This window comes from Notamacropus eugenii, chromosome 4, assembly GCF_028372415.1.
Source record: "Notamacropus eugenii isolate mMacEug1 chromosome 4, mMacEug1.pri_v2, whole genome shotgun sequence".
NCBI lineage: Eukaryota > Metazoa > Chordata > Mammalia > Diprotodontia > Macropodidae > Notamacropus > Notamacropus eugenii.
The window spans coordinates 272,768,829-272,786,767 of NC_092875.1; the positions used below are offsets into that span (position 1 = coordinate 272,768,829).

Below are 17,939 nucleotides of genomic sequence, written 5' to 3' on the forward strand. Positions count from 1 at the left end.
GAGCCAATGCTGATGAAAGTAAGGTTCAAGTGATTCTCATTGACCAACCCCCTCATCTTTCCCTACATTGTAACAGGATTTTTGCACCTTTTCATGTGAAATAATTTACCCCATTCCACCTCTTCCTTCCTTCTGTACCCAGTGTACTGCTCTTTCTCACTCCTAAATTATTTTTTGTCATTCCCTCAACTTCACATTCTACCCATACTCTCTATGTCTATTCCTACCAGCTGTAGTGTTAATGGCACATTTTTTAAGAATTACAGGTATCATCTTCCTATGAAAGGATACAAACAGTTTAGCTTCATTGAATTTCTTATGCTTTCTTTTCTTTACTTACCTTTTTTAGCCTTCTCTTGGTCTTGCTGTTGGAGATAATTTTTTTTGTTGTTCAGTTTTGGTATTCTCCTTATGAAAGCCTGAAATCCTTCTGTTTCATTCATCTATATTCATATACATATATATATATATATATTTTTTTTCCCTTGAAGTATTATGCTTCATTTTGCCAGGTAGGTGATTCTTGGTTATAGTCTAACTCCTTTGTTTTCTGGAATATCATGTTCCATTACCTCTGATCCTTTAATGTTGTCGCTGCTAAGTCTTGTGTAATTCTAATTGTGACTCCCTAGTAATTTAACTGTTTCTTTCTGACTACTTGTAGTATTTTTTTCTTTGATCTGATAGTTATGAAATTTGATTACAATGTTCATGGAGTTTTTATTTTGGGATCTCCTTCCTGTCATGATTGGTAGATGCTTTCAATGCCTATTTTGCCTTCTGCTTCCAGGATATCAAAGTAGTTTTCCCTGATAATTTCTTGAAATTATGTCCAGGTCCTTCTTTTGATTATGGCTTTCAAGTAGTCTGATGATTCTGATGTTGTCTTTCCTGGATCTATTTTCTAGGTCACATATTTTTCCAATGAGATATTTTATATTTTCTTCTATTTTTTCATTCTTTTGAATTTTATTGATTCTTGATGTCTCACAGACATTGGCTTCCACTTGCCCAATTTCAACTTTTAAGGAGTTGTTTTCCTCAGTAGATTTTTGTATCTCCTCTTCCATTTAGCCAATTCTGCTTTTAAAGCAGTTTTCTTTTTTCAGGCTGTGACTTTTTTTTCATAATTCTCTTGTATCAGTCTCATTTCTTTTCCCACTTGTTCTTCTCTCTCTCTTACATGATCATTATGCTCCTTTTGGGCCTTTTCCATGAATTATTTCTGGGCTTGAGACCACTTCTCTCTCTTTTTTTTTTTTTTTTTATAGTATTTTGACATTGATATCCTCTTCTGAGATTGGGCCATGATCTTTCCTGTCACCATAAAAATTTTCTGTTGTCATATTCCTTTTTAAAAAAATCTTTTTTGGCCTTTTCCCTTTCTTTTCAATTTGAGCCCTGCTTCTGGTTTGGAGGGGCACTGTCTCAGGCTTCTTGGGTCAGGGGCAGTAGGGGCTGTCTGTTTACCTGGTGCTGCACTGATGTTGCCCTGAGGCCCATAGGAGACCCCTGTGCCTTGTGCTGTGGGGTGGGGGTGGCTGGTGCTGCTGGAGACCAGAAGTGTCTGGTAGCTTACCTAGAACTGAGCCAGGGTCCTAGTGCTGGTGTCTGGTGTGTGCTGAGGTCAGTGGAGTGTTTCCCCAGACTATACTAAAGCACTTAGTGATCTGACCACTGGAGACTGAAGGTTGAAGTCTACCTGTTTGCCTGGGGGTTATGATGTGGAGGTCTAGCCACTGGAGGTTGCCTGTTTTCCTGGGGCTACAATGAAGCACATTGCAGTTCTTGCAGCTAGAGTTTGTCAGTTCCCCTGGCTATGCTGATGCATATGGGGGTCTAGGTGTTGATGTTTGTGCGCTTCACTGCACTGGGGCTCAGAATCTCCTACTGTTTTGCTGAAATGGAGCTTGCTGCTGGCTTGCTGGAGTGCTTCCTGTCCTGAACTGTGTTCTCCCTTTACCCAAGTGAGACAGACTTTTTCTACCAATTCTCCAATTTTCTTGGGCTAAAAGATTGCTTCACCCCTGACTTTTTGCTGGTTCTGCTGTTTTAAGATTTGTTTTGGGATGCTATTTTGTGGTTGTTTGGAGGTGAATATGGGACAGTTGTGGTGATTTACTGTTTAGTCCACTAACTTGGCTCCCAGAAGTAGTAAAATCATGTTCTTATACTTAATTTCCTACTTTTTCCTCCAAATACCCTCTCTTAGGATTTATACACAGCTTCAGGTAACATTCATAGTTATCTCAACAGATAGCTGAAATGCATACAAAATATATTTTTAATGAGATGCATTGGAAAGAACAGCACACCAGTGTAACAATCAGGTTGACAACTTGATCACCTGTTAAAGGAGAGAGAGGGAGGGAGGAAGAATGAGAGAGAGAAGAGAAGACAGGAGAGGAGAGAAGAAGAGAGGAGAGGAGAGGAGAGAGATGTAGAGGACCTGAGTTTGAGACCTGGCTCTGTTGATCACTACTTATAGGACCTTGGGCAGATGATCTTTATGGTCCCTTCCAGCTCTATAGCTATGATTTTATGCTTCAAAATGTAACTCATTACAGATAAACATATGGTTGAATGAATGGCAATTTATTCCATTTTCTAACCTGTAACAATTCCTCCCATCTTGTTTTTATATCCTGTTTACCTATCTAGTTCTTGCTTGAATTAATTAAATTATTTAATAAACATTGAGTACCTACTAACTGGACCTCCTGGAGGAAGGAAAAGTTCTAAAGTTTAGTAATTTTGTAACCTGTTCTATTACTTCCATTGTGTTATACAAGTATGCAAGATGCTTGCCAGTCTCATTCACTCAACAAGTATTTGTTGAGCAGTTACTATGTGTTGTAAGACATTAAGCTAGAAATGCAATGGTCACCTTCCCACCTCAAACAAAACCCAAAGCTCTTGCCCACCATCAAGGGTCTTTCATCCTACTGTTCTGTTGCACTCAGCACCAGCTGATTTCTTGCTTGTTCTTGTGGAGGGTGTCTTTTAAGCAGAGCCCATGGTCTACAGGAAATCTCCCTCACATCCTAAAACTATCTAGAATTCACTTCAGGCTAAAACTTTTCTTTTTCTTTGGCTCACCATGATTCTGTAACAAGAGTACAGAAAGTAAAAAGCCCCAGTTTGGGTTGGATTCAGTCCAACAAACATTTATTCCATGGATGCTATATGCAAAATACTCAGTGGTTTGCTGAATCCTACAAAGTTTATAAATCCTTAATGCCTTTTAGTTGGTATGGACTTCTTGCCTACTGAAGCCTCCCATAGAATGTTGCCTGCACATCTAGGACATACTTAACTATTATTTTATAGTTCCTTTTGGGGTTCTTGACTACTCCATGTGGCAGCCCATGCTCCCATGGGAGATAAAAGAGGATGTACCCTAGGAATAATATGAAGCCAAATCTAACATATAGCAGACTTATTTCTAGAGGTAGTTTCACGTTGTGCTTTCTACCATTTGAAAGTTTCCTAAGAAAACAGAGGTGCTGTAAGCCTAGGAGGTAAGGCTGTCCTAATTTCATGACTTGAGAGCAATCCCCATGCTGATCAATTCACATAATTTTTCTGTTCGTCTTAATGTCCGTGGCAGAACCAATGATATGTGTATCTTGGGAGAGAAAAATGTTTATAGAGTGCTTTAAAAAATATACCCCAAATGTCATTAGTGTTGTTGATAATTCAGGTGTCTTTGGAAGAGTTTTGCTAGAAGACTTTGGTGGCTTTTTGTTGTGTGACAAAGTCCAAACTCTTTTGCTTGATATTGGAAGCATTTTATAAGCTGACAACTTCCTGTCTTTCTCAACTTATCTCATTTTACAGCTTTTTACATACACTATATTTTGCTATGATGTGGCACCAATGTGATATTTACAGCACCTACCATGGCCATGAATATCCCAATGCAATTCTGAATTGTGAAATACTACAGACTCTCCACATGAAAGGCAAAACCAAAACATTTATTCAGATACCAGAAAGCCAAATCCATCACAGCAACAAAAATCTATACACAGTAACAATGCAAACAATAACACCAGCCCCAAGCATTCCCCCTGCTAGGCTTCCCACAAACCAGGTCCATTAAACAAATCACCAGCAGGCTCCCTGAAACAAAATCACAAACCCTTTTACTCATGCTGTCCAGGAGCCTGCATCCTTCCTGGCTCTGACTGCTCTCAAGACTAACTTCCTCTCACCTCTGCTCTAGCTCCTTCTCCTCCTGCTCCACCCCTCCTGTTCCCACCCATTCAGCAAACTCCTCCCACCACATGTGACTTAGGCTTCCAAGTGATTTAATCAGGTCACATGGGCTTATTAATGAATGAAAAAGACCTTTCCTGACACCATTTATTCAGACATTCAATATAATTTGGATCAACTTACTTCCCCCAAACATGCAAAATTTTGTCAACTCTGTACTACTATTTCCTATTCCATTTGGAATAGCTTCCTTCCCCTTCTGTTGCTGAATTCTTATCCATTCTTCTAAGACCAACCCAATGCCACCTTCTCCATGAAGACTTCTTTAATGTCTCCTAGTTGGTATGGACTTCTTGCCTACTGGATCCTCCCATGGAATATTGGGACATGGTTAAATATTATTTTATATTTCAGTTATTGTGTACATATCAACTCTTCCAACAAAAATACAGAAATGCAACAAGGGCAAGGGTTTAGATAGCCATTGCATCTGTACCAGTATCTAGCTTAGTGTTTTGCACATAGCAGGTACTTAATGAATGTATATTGAATTGAGTTGAAGATCACATGAATTTAGGTATCAAATGTCATTTTGGACACATTTGCTATAAATATGTATACATAGTAATGGCTTACAGTTTTTTTTTAATGTGTTTGACAAATTCCTTCCAATTTGATGTGCATGCCTTATAAAATCCAGGAGACTTGAACTCATCATTTTTCATTTTCTTTGGGCTAATAGTAACAATGGGAATAATTGTGTATAGTCCTTTTGGTGGGGTGAAGATGTATATACCCAGATGGTGGCCCTGGTGCCCCATTAAAAGAACATGCTCTTCAAATTGTCTGAGTGGCAGTGTCAGATCTGAACTAAACACCTCCAGTAAATGTCTTATATTTCCTATCTACCCATATCCACAAAGTCTCCCTAGCCTCCCTCCAGGAGGGTTTAAAGTATTTTGTAAACATTAATATGTAATTCACATAGTGCGTTATTAGCTCCCTGTAGGAATGTAAAACTAGAAAAATAAGAAAACTAAAGCTCAGAGATGTTGTCATTTACACATAGTAAATCAGATATTTACTCCAGGTTCACTTACCCCATCTCATTATGTCTTTCTTATTTCAGCCACAGCTCACTCATGTTTCCCATTTGGTGTCTCTTTAGGGCAAGTGTGGATGTACTCTGATTCTTGGTATATTTTGTAATGACTCAGGGCAGCTAGGCATGACAAGACCTCATATTTTTTTCTCAGTGTGCCTAACAAAAAACTGCATAGTGAGAGGTTAATTTGTATGCTATTTTCACTGAAGCTTGCTAAGTATTCAGTGGCTATTTGCCTGGGGCCTAAGAAACTAAATGTGTATCTAGACACAGATGTTTCTAAGTTTTGGAAGTGTCATATTTCTGAGGCAAGTAAAACACAGACAGCATCTTCTATCAAAATATACTGAATTGTCTTTGAGGAGTTGAAGATAATCTGAGACCCAGAAGGGTGAGATGTTCTGTTGCCAAGGCAATATTCACAGCACTGGCAGTGACTATGAATATGTCAACATAGTTCTGAATTGCAAAGTATAACAGACTCTCCATACAGAAGGCAGAAGGAAAACATTTATTCAGACACCAGAAAGCCAAATCCCAAGACCAGAAAACCAGATCTGTCATAGTAACCAAGAAGTCAACACACGTTAACACTGCTGGGGACAAAGGACTTTTCAAGCCTTCCTCCCTACCCCCACTTCATTCCACCACCACTCAGGTCTTTCCCACAAATACTCACAAGCCTAGCTGTGCCTGCTTGCCCGTGTCTTTCCAGCTCTGACTAGCCTGACCAGCTTCTCAGCTTTGCTCCACCCTGCATGTTCCACCTGTTCAGCAAGCTCCTTCTTACCACATATGACTTAGGCTTCCATGTGATTTAAGTAAGTCCCATGGGCCTATTAATGGGAAAGATCTTCTCATTTAAATTACTATTAGAGATGTCTTCTATATGCAAGACACTGAAGCAATGCTAAACATGTATATGTTCACATGCTTATTTATTGACTAATAATCATTTTATTGCATTGAATTATGAATTTTGGTTTGGTAGATAAGAGACAGTACCTGTGTGATACGGTGAAAAGGATACTGAATCAGGACTAAGGAGACTTAGGTTCTAGTTCCAGCTCTGCCACTAACCAATTATCTCTTTTGCCTTTTTTTAGGGTTGTAATGGCAATTATGAGAGTTAAAGATCTTCTCCACCCATTAAGGGAAGCTTGCTTAGGGGAAGCCCACACCTTTTGTTAAGGTTCTAATGAGCCACTGGTTCTCAAGGGTTGTGATGTTCTCTGACTCTTAAAAAATATATCAATACTCTGAGGATGAGGTTTTACTTTGGGGCTTACTCATTGGAAGTGTTTGTTTGGCCAGATGAGACTCTGGGCAGCCGCTAAGGAGCCCTTGGCTTTGAAGATCCAGTTGTTGGTGCTTCTTTTTCTGGTAACTTTGTATGTATGATCAGACAGATGTCTGTCTGTTGATCTGTGATGTATGTATTGCTTATAGTCAGGCAGCTGGAAGCCCTGTCTGTTGACCTTTATTCCTCTGTATTGTCTCTGAAGTTCAGGGTGCTGACTTTTTCCCCTGAATTAAGTGAATGATATAGGTACTTGATTAAAGTAATTTTTGACCCCTCAAAAGTTGTTTTCCTTTTAGAAAAGCTGATCTAAGAAGCTGTACAACAGGCCTTCCTGTGTATGTCAGGGTCCTTGCTGAAGGGTGTAAGCCATTGTTGGTAACATGTTGCTTATGACTTTCGTTCACTATGTATTTTTTATTTCAATTCTCTACTAGTGAGGTTCCAGAATTTTCAAAAATCTAGAATCACCTGGAGAGTAATGGTATTAATGAAATGAGTTTTTGTAACAGTGACCATTTAGAGGTCATTGACAGTGCCCCCACTATTTCCCGAATGCAATGATGTCTGATCTCATTCTACTCCAATCTAAGCCTAGTTCATTATTTATCTGCTGTGGCTTTTGTAGACACATGGATGACAAAACAGATTTGATGACCTACCTGTCCAGTTCCATATCATAATACACTGAATATTTTGTGTTCTTCATCTACTTTATCAAAATTAGATTGTTATATAGACATTTTTTCCATTGCTTTGGATTTTACCAAGGAGGCTTTTTCTGGGTTTGCAACTTGCTCAATATTATTTGAGAATAAGAGCATTTTGGAGAGCTCCATCAATAAGAAATCCTTCTTTGGACCTCAAACAGGACATCTACCATGACACTGGAGTATACTTTTGGAGAACATTCGTCTTTAAAAAATACCTTAATGTCATTGACCTGAAGATACACGCTGTTTCCATAGTCTTGTCTATTACAGAGCCTTAATGATGATTTCTATACTCCAACTAGAGTGCATATATGCTATATTGGACAATGAGGAGAAAGTCAGAGACAAAACATTAACTTTATGAAATTAGCACAAAGGGTTGCACATATTGGTGCTCAATATGTATTTGTTGAAGGAATTAGTGAGCTTTTATTGAAGTGGCAAACTAAATTTCATTAATTGGCTGAAATCAATCCTCTCTCTAGGTCTATTGGATTGCCAATAATGGTAGCTAAGGATTTCATGGAGAGGGTAAAAAAAAGAAAATCTTGGGAAGTGTACATATCAATCACTATATAACTGCACAGTGAGGTGAGAGTAATATTCTCATCTTCAGGCAGATTAAGCTAAGTTTTCTTAAAAAGGTATTGAAAACATCCTCCATGCTTCATTGTTTGGGGATTAAAACTCAACTTGTTTGTATTACTTATTGGTCCCCTGAGTACAGAACAACTACAAGGAGCTCTAGGAGGCCTCTGATGCTTGGTTAGTAGATAACGATGGGCAACTCAGGTCAAAGAGTTTTACCTAGAAGAATTAACTGGAATGTCCTCAGGGCCTATCCTTGCGGAATAGGAATAGCCTTCTTATGTTATAGCTAAGTAAACCTCCTTTTGTTATAAATGTTGAATGAATTCCCAGTGTCTCATTTTATTCCAGCATCAAACCTATACTACCAGGAGATTGGCCTAGTCAGATGCTGCCCAGAACCCACATTCAGGATTTTATTTTTCATTAAGCAAAAGAAAGAAAAAGAACCTTTTGAAGTATAATATGCAAGAAACAATCTGAGTTTTCCATATATGTCTAGGGGAGGCAACTTATTTTACTCAATGCATTTTAAGACCAAAAATTGTGAATGGTGAAAAAGGAAGCATTGGTGGCTTTGTTCTATTTAAGGTAGATTACCAAGTTTGTCTTGCACAGTTGAAAGTTGGTTTCTCTCTCTCTCTCTCTCTCTCTCTCTCTCTCTCTCTCTCTCTCTCTCTCTCTCTCTCTCTCTCTCTCTATGTGTGTGTGTGTGTGTGTGTTTCTGAACACTAACACTTAATGATTTGACCATGTCCACCCTTACAATTGTGCCTGACCTCGATTTCTTCTCCAACATTAAAAGGCTTTAACCAACATAAGTTATTTCCTAAAAAGTGCATGAAGGATGATAATGATGCCCTACCAGTAGCTGGAATTATATGGAGGACAGCTATAAAAATAAAACTACTAAACTTTCATAGCCATAAGACCTGGATTCATATTTTTTTCTTCTTTCTTAAGAAAGTTCTGCAGAAGGAAGAGCCCTTATAATTGTGACACATAAGTAAGGAGCACAAAAACTGTAAAAATATTTTTAGCCCAGTTAAAAATAAACTGTCTGTGTTTCACAGAGATGTGGTGCTTTTAATTGGAGTTGAAGTTCAGAATGTTTCAGTTTATTACTTTCTACAAAGGTCCTTTACTATTTTGTATTTTAGATGCTGAGGCTTCAATTCCTCTGGCAAATTAAGGAGATCTTCATATATTTGAATACACAATAAAAAGGAGGAAAGTGATTTTTAATTTTTTTTATACAGTGTTAGAAAAGAATACTCAGAAAGATGTGAAAAGTGACAAATATGGTTGCAGCATTTCTCATTAGTTAATCCACCCTTAAGGCTTCATGTCATGGTGACATGATCGTGTTCTCTGTTTTAAGAGTGAGGGATTATGGGAGAGCAATATACAAAGCAGTGAGTGCTTCTTCTTTGTTCTTCTCTAGTCTAGCAAGCAGGAGATCAAGCCCGATATCCAAACTCATTTCTCCGCATGATGGCATGACATTAAGAATACAGCACAGACCCAAGCTGTGGGAATGGATTCTGAAAGGAATGTTGGGGCAAGGGAGGGACTAACAGCAGGTTCCATGACTACTTGAACCATTCAATCGCAAGGACAAGGCTTTCCATAAGAAATAAGATCATGGCATTGATCCCAAACAGAATTACAGCTTGTAACTGGATTCCTTTTTTAACAAATGAAGTGAAATCCTCTCACACAAACTTGTCACCTATACAGGGTGAAAAGAATGGTGTGTGCATCATTTGCGTTCTTTCCTCTCCTTTTGTGTTCTCATGCAGGAACATAATTTCCGCACTTAAAGGTTCAGAGTAAGATTATAAGGGATTTGCTTAATGAAAGCTTTATTAAGTTGATTAGAGATATTCAAGTGCTATATGTGCAATGAGCTACAGAAATAGACTTCATTCATTTAAGAAAAAAAAATGTAAAGTCATAGTGGACCTGCCAATAACAACCTAGGTTTCAGAGAAAATTTTGAGGAGTTTCACCAGATTTTGGCCATGCGGAAAATCCTTCAAAGTCCAGGCATATATGTTGCCTATAAGCATGCCAATTTCTTTAGTGAGTCAAATACCCAAGAGATCTGAGAGAAAATTGTGGTGAATGGGAATTTTATGAGCTCCATGACCTTGAAGGGACTTATTTTCCTTCCATGAATTAGAATATTTAACATAGGCTCAGGTCTCTTTTGAAAGGGCTTCACTGCTGTGTTCTTGATAGGTTAGTTTTTTAAGGAATAGTGGAGAATGATGATAAAATGAATACTAGTTCAATTTATCTTTTCAGTGAAACCAATCAGAGGACTGCTCATAGATCTTTACAAAAAATATTTTCTGTTATGCTCTGCTCATCTCAACCTTTCTATGCTCCCAGCATCATCTCTGCAGGAAGCTTGATTATTTATTCTGCTTCTATGATACATTATCTTTTACTCTCTCAAAATTTTCTGTGCCTCCATCCTACCCCTCCCCACCTCCTGCTTTGAGTCTTGTCTTTTCACTTTCATCATCTAGTATTTTGCCCCTTCACTGGAGAGTGAGACCAATCCCTTCAAAAACTACAATATTCTCTCGAACCTCTCCAAAGTTTGCCATCCCCCCAAGACCCTCCATGCCATCTATCAAGTGGATTTAATAATTTTGGCTTTTCACAACTAAAGCTAGGCTGGCATCCTTTTTTCTTAACCACGTGGTACTCAGTAGTGTATACGCTCTCATATGCTTTTCACCACAAGGTCTTAGCAGTGATTCCAAGCTGATGATACAATCAATACTTCATGCTTCTAGTCAACCGCATAGTACTGAATGTTCCCTATTCAGCCATTCAGGTTGAGGATGTGAACTGTTCCTGTAAAGACCACTCCTTTGTTTTCCCTGCAGTGTTTGACTGCAGTATTTCTATGACTAACTACATGCCAGTTGCAGGGCTCAGATAGGCAGTATAGCCTTTTCTTTTGACATTCCCTAACAATGACAAAGTCTAAGCAGCACTCTGGTCTGAAGTTCCTGATTTCCCCTGATTTGTGTTTCCTTTTTCTTCCATTACTTCTTTAGTAGCTCATTTGATGCTTCAAATACCATGATTATTTCCATGCACATTTTCACTGATTTCTTTTTTCCTTTGCAGAAGGAGAATGGAAGATAACAGTTATCACGGGGGATTTCGAGAAGGCTGGTACAACTGCTACAGTGTCCCTTTATGCTTATGGAGAGAAGAGGTCTTCAGGTCCCATCATTTTGGGATCTGGGAAGCACCAGTTATTTAAACCTAACAGTGCAGACATATTTAAGGTAAAATTGATAGATATGCTAACAAAAATGTACTATGACAGTAAATTCCTAAAATGTGACTTGTGAGTGGGGAATGAACAATGTGAATATGAAAAAGATTTAAGCTTTTGGTTGTCATTACAATGCAATTAAATATAATAACCCAAATTTCAATGTTCTAGTTAGTTACATGGTGTGTCCTAGATACTTAGACAGAACATGATATCCCCAAGAAATACTTAAGTGAAGGGCTACATTTCTAATCATGGGTCTCTTTCTACATCACTCTGTAACTGAAGTAATAGACATTTTTGTAACTACACTTCATTAGACTTATAACTTTATGCATGGTTAAACATAGAGACTAGACCTGTGATTTCATTGGTATGGGCTATTTGTATGTGAAGAAATACACTCTGTCAATCCATATTAGCCCATTCTCTTTAACTTACAGCCTTAGAGAGTTGCCTAGAGCACTGAACTTAAGGGACTTGATCAGGATCACATAGAAGAGGTATGGCTTGAACATAGATTGTCCTGGCTTTGAGACTGGTCTTCTATTACTTTATTGCTATAAACTACCTCTCAACTTTACATAGAAACCTAATCTTAAAGTTAAAAGGGACTTTACATGTGATCTAATTCAAATTCCTCATTTTATAGATGAAGAAACGAGGCTCACAGATGGTGAAGTAACTTTTTTTCAAGTCATGTATTAGTTATTGGCAAAGTTAAGGCTAGAACCTAGGACTTTTGACTCTTAATCCAGTATTCTTTCTACTGTTTGTTCAAGAAATCTCATTTCAACACATAGTCATCATGTATAGTTCTGCTATAAACAATAGACAAAGATAGATGAATATGAGAAGATCAGTGTTTGTTTCACCTGTAAAATCTCTCCTTCAGTGCAAAGTTGTAAGAGGAGGTACCTGTCATATGTAAATATTTCCTGGTTGAAATAGGGCAAAAAGAGGTCTTTTGTTTGTTAAAAATGTATCAGATATAAATGTAAATAAAATCTTTAAGGACAGACTTTGGAAGAAGACCACTTTGAGGGCTGATGGAGGGTGGAGGTTGTAGAACATTGTAGTGTTCTCTTCCCTGCCTTCCCAGATCATTTGCATTTGACTGGTGGCTAAGGCTTTAGAGTTTAAAATTCACAACATTCTAAATCAACTAAGTGCTACAAGGACATGAGATCTTGAAAAGGACTTTTGGTTTTACTAACAGAAAAGAGGAGTTTATGAGGTTTTGTTGTTGTTGTTGTTATTTTGCCTCATAAGAGAAAGGAAGTTAGAGCACTCCTGCCAAGTCAAGCCAAATACCTGTAAAAATGGCTCTAAACAAAATCTGGAGCTGCAGAACCCACAGAATGATGGAATGAAGCAAATCTCCAGTCCAACACAGCCTGGAAGGTCACCTAAAAGTGTCTATCATGTCATGCTGGGAGCAGAACACAGTCCAGTGTGAGCTGTGAGTGCACAGAGGGGGCATGAGCAGGTCTTGGGAATCTCTCACACATGTGCTGGTTTGAAGACTTCATGACCCCAAAACGTTAAGAATAAAGTGGAAGGTCAGTGGGAAAAGCCTGTGGGACCAGTGCAGGAAAGCGGAGTGGTCCGGCCCCAGCCACTTGGTGGCAGAAGGGGAGGGGAAGCCACAGCAGCTACAGGGGCAACTGCAGCCACTATTTCTGGATCTCTAGGCTCACAGATTGTGGGGAATTGAGCAGCTGACAATACATCCCCACCCCTACTGAAAGCAGAGAACTACCTTGACAAAGAGCACAAAAGTCAAGTAAATGGCCAGGGAAATGAGCAAAAACCAGAAAAAGAATCAGAATATAGAGTCTTACTTTGGTGACATGGAAGACCAAAGCAAGCAAAAAGAATAAAACCAAGTCAAAGCTCCTCCATTCAAAGCCTCTAAGAAAAATATGAATTGATTTCCGGCCATGGAAAAGCTCAAAAAGGATTTTGAAAATCAAGTAAGAGAAGTACAGCAAAAATTGGGAAGAGAAATGAGAGTGACACAAAAAAAATCATGAAAAACTTGTCAACTGCTTGCTGAAGACCCCAAAAATGGAGGACCCAAAATGGAGACCCCAAAAATGCTGAAGAAAATAACACTTTGAAAAATAGACTAACCCAAATGGCAGAAGAGATCCAAAAAGCCAATGAGGAGAAGAATGCCCTAAGAAGCAGAATTGACCAGATGGAAAAGGTGATCCAAAAGCTCACTGAAAAAAATAATTCCTTAAAAACTAGAATGGAGTAGATGGAAGCTAATGACTTTATAAGAAATTATAAAACAAAACCAAAGGAATGATAAAATAGCAGACAGTATGAAATATCTCACTGGAAAAGCAACTGACCTGGAAAATAGATCTAGGAAAGACAATTTAAAAATCATGGGACTACATGAAAGCCATGATCAAAAAAAAGAGCCTAGCCATCATCTTTTATGAAATTATGAAGGAAAACTGCCCTGATGTTCTAGAACCAGAGGGTAAAATAAATATTAAAAGAATCTGCCTATCACCTCCTGAAAGAGATCTGAAAGGAAAAACTCCTAAGAATATCATAGCCAAATTCCAGAGTTCCTAGGTCAAGGAGAAATTATTGCAAGCAACCAGAAAGAAACAATCCAAGTATTGTGAAAATACATCCAGGATAACACAAGATCTAGCAGCTTCTACATTAACGAATTGAAGGGCTTGGAATATGATATTCCAGAAGTCAAAGGAGCTAGGATTAAAGTCAAGAATCACCTACCCAGAAAAACTGAGTATAATACTTCAAAGGAAATAATAATCATTCAATGGAATAGAGGACTTTCAAGCATTCTTGATGAAAAGACCAGAGCTGAATAGAAAATTTGACTTTCAAATACAGGAATCAAGAGAAGTATGAAAAGGTGAAGAGGAAAGAGAAAACATAAAGGACTTTCTAAAGATGAACTGTTTATATTCCTACATGGAAAGATAATATTTGTAACTCTTGAGATTTTTCTCAGTATTTGGGTAGTTGGAGGGATTATATACATATAGACAGAGGGCACAGGGTGAGTTGAATAGGAAGGGATGTATCTAAAAAATAAAATTATGGGGTGAGAGAGAGGAATGTACTGGGAGGAGAAATGGAATGGGGCAAATTATCTCTCATAAAAGAGTCAAGAAAAAGCTTTTTCAATGGAGGTGAAAAGCAGGGAGACGAGAGGGAAAAAGTGAAGCATACTCTCATCATATTTGGCTTAAGGAGGGAATAAAATGCACACTCAGTTTGGTATGAAAATCTATCTTACATTTCAGGAAAGTAGGGGGGAAGGGGAGAAGTGGAGTGTGGGGGAGAATGATAGAAGGGAGGGCAAATGTGAGGAGGGGTAATTAGAAGTAAACACTTTTGGAGAGGGACAAGGTCAAAAGAGATAATAGAATAAATGGAGGACAGGATAGGATGGAGGATAGTCTTTTACAACATGACTTCTGAGGAAGTCTTTGGCATGACTACACAAGTATAACTTATAAGGAACTGTTTGTCCTCTCAGTGGGAATGGGTTGGGAGGGTGCAAGGGAGAGAAGCTGGAACTCAAAGTTTTAAAAATGAAAGTTAAAAATTGTTCTTACATGTAACTGGGAAATAAGAAATACAGGTAATTTCTTGCCCTACAAGAAAATAGAGTAGATGGGGATAAAGGAAGGGAGGGGTGTGACAGAAGGGAGGGAAGATTGAAGGAAGGGATAATCAGAATGAATGATGTCTTGGGGTAGGGGGAGGGGAGAGATGGGGAGAAAATTTGGAACTCAACATCTTGTGGAAATGAATGTTGAAAACTAAAAGTAAATAAGTAAATTAAAAAAGAGAATGGTAAGTCTAAGTACCAGGAGGTACTGATATAAGAAACAGAAGGTTGTGTTTGTCCTTCATTCTTGAAGAAGACTATGACATCAAGATGATGACATGACTTACAGTTGACTTTGATTTGAGTGAGGAAGGGCTGTGCACGGTCACCAGCCTCACTTTCTCCTCCCCAGCCACCTGGGTCCAGTGGCCTAATATTCATCAGGATGACTGGAGATGGCCCAGGAGACCCTTGCTATTTGAGTGAAGTACACCCATTCAATGAATAGGCCTCTTTAAGTAGTTATTCAAGGTAATGAAGAGGTGAATCATAAGGCTGGAGTGATCAAAAGTGAAGAGAATTGAATTCAGAAGGGCATAGAAAAGCAAGGTTAGAGATGTGCATGGAAACTTGAAACAGGAGCAGGGAGAGGACCAAAAGGCTTCAGTTGCTAGTTCTTGACTGGTTGAATTAAAGGATCAGATTCATTAGATGAATTTTGACTTTAGTCATTGCTCTTCAGCACTATCTGTGCTTTAAAAAAGGTGAAGTCTCAGATGTACTTCTTGCTCTGGTGTGAAAGGGAAAAGCAGAGGGCAAAAAAAAGTTTTATAGCTACTTCCTGTCTATTAGAAACACATGCTGAGATCTAATTGAATGGTGTAAAATCCTGGTGAGTAAAGAGCTGGTCTCTGTCATACTGAGAGTCAGACTAATGAACCTTGTAGTTCTCTGGCTTAAAGGGAACTATTAGACAATATAAAAGAGTAACATTTTCAAGAGCCCCTTTAAGGGTGATTGTTAGTTAAAAGATCTTGTCATTGCTTCATTGGTTAGAGATTAGAAGAAAAGAGGACACACCCAGCAGCAGAATGATGAGGATGAGAAAAAAGGAAATTAACAGAGAAGCAGTTTCATGTTGTCCAGATATTCCTGAGACAGACTAATGATATCAAGGCCTCCAGTTCAAAATTGTGAGTGAGAGCACATGGTTGTTCCTCGCTCATGTGCCATCATGCACATTTAGGCAAGCATGTACCCATTTTTCCCATAGATTCTGAGTTCTTTGTGTATAAATTGTGACTCAGGTTTATGTAAAGACAGTGAAATATTGATTATTCTTCCATCTGCTTATATTGAGTGCCTGTTATGTTTTGGTTATTGCTGTTTAGTAACTGGTTTTGTTTAAAATCTAACGGAAACTTCATTGTGAGTGGTTGGTTTTGTGTACATAGAAGAACACTGTGGTAGATCAAGAGCTATAATGGAAACTAGGAAGAGCATATTCCCTATAGTAGGATTAGTCCTAGGTCCTTGAGACAACATGATTTTGTGGTGTAGTCCTTTCCTGGAAATTAAACCTGTCAGTGTGATTGGAGTGAATGAGCCATCTCAGAGAGTGCATGTGTAAGTAGTCCACATACCATGAAAGAGGCAAAAATAATGGGGACTCATACCAGCTATACCCTGTACATCATTACACATTATATCCCAAAAACAATTTAACCTTTTGTAGTTAAGGACCTTTTCATGTCAATCTTTGTATCTTTTGTGCCTTATAGATAGCAGATTTTTAATAAACTTTTGAAAATTATTTCAACTTGAAGGGAATATAATACCAAAATAAATGATGAATTTGCCCTTCAGTCATTAATTCTTAAACATTGTTTAAAAAAAGCCATTAGTCCTTAAATATTAAAAAAAGTAATTGGTGATTTATGACTGATTATGTGGGGCACTGCCCCTGTGTAAATTTTGACAGTGCTGGAGATTGTGTAGATGTGGGAGTTGGTAACTTCATAAGGCCAAGTCTCATGTCAATGAGCCAATCGCAGTAAGATGATAGAACAGTCAATACCAAAAACAAGAACTGATAATTTTCTAAATTCCTATTTCTTCTGAAAATTTGTGAACAAAGTACCAGACTTGGCATTTGACTCTTCCTTTAAATAATTCTTACATTTCCATAGTCATGGCCTTCATTCAATTTTTCTTCACACTACCCCAATATCAAACATCAATCTACCTACCTCTGATCTTTCCCCCAGATTATCTATATTGCATAAAGGAGAATCCTTCTTCACACACTTTAAAAAAATAATTTAGTAAACATTCATTAAACACATAGTTTGTGGATAGGCCTGTGCTAGACACTAAAGAAAATGCAAAGCTTAGTTAAAATACAGTCTTGCTGTTATGAATGTTGCAGATAATGCAATGATACCAAAACTAATACAAAATTGTATATGATAAATGCTTTAGAGGATTAGGGGAGAAAAAAAGATGGTCCTATATGTGGTCCAAGTTTGAGGGTGATTACCAATTAGGTAGCTGGTACATAAATCAGGGTAGGATTCATAGTAGAGGTAGCATTTGAATTAGGTTTTAAGGCATGGGTAGAAGTTCAAGTGACATAGATAACAACTGGTGCAAAGGTTAGAGTTGGGAATGCCTGGAGTGGATTCAAAGGAAACAGAGTAATACAGCATGGAGAAAGCATAGCATTCATGTTAAAGAATAATATATGTCTAGAATTGTAGGTCAGTCTCAGATTATAAAGATCAGAAGAGAGAACAAGGATCAAGACAGAAATCAGGGAGAATCTGGAAGAAGGTGGTCATAGAAGTCATAGGAATAAACATAATTGTTCAGGGAGGAAATGTAATGTAAAGAGAAAAGAGAAGAAGGCTAAGGACCAAACCTTAAGGAATACCCACCTTATTGGGAAGAGAAACAAGGAGACAGGGAAAAAGAAAGAGAATGAGTAGTTTCTCTCTTGCGAGAGAAGAATACTCTGAAAAGTGTGGTATCCAGCTAGGATATGATTTCCAGTAGGAAGTATCATCAAGATTATGAAATGGTGCGAAGAGGTTGAAAAG

At 38.1% G+C, this 17,939-nt stretch overlaps 1 protein-coding gene across 5 annotated transcripts in view; it reads left to right on the plus strand.

Moving 5' to 3' along the window:
* LOC140501243 (lipoxygenase homology domain-containing protein 1-like) overlaps positions 1-17,939 on the plus strand; it is a 680,545-nt gene that overhangs the window by 285,762 nt on the left and 376,844 nt on the right. For all 5 annotated transcript variants that reach the window (XM_072604606.1, XM_072604605.1, XM_072604607.1 and 2 more), the window contains one exon: positions 11,078-11,241. In XM_072604606.1, the coding sequence (XP_072460707.1) occupies positions 11,078-11,241 (164 nt within the window). The remainder of the gene's footprint in view (positions 1-11,077; positions 11,242-17,939) is intronic.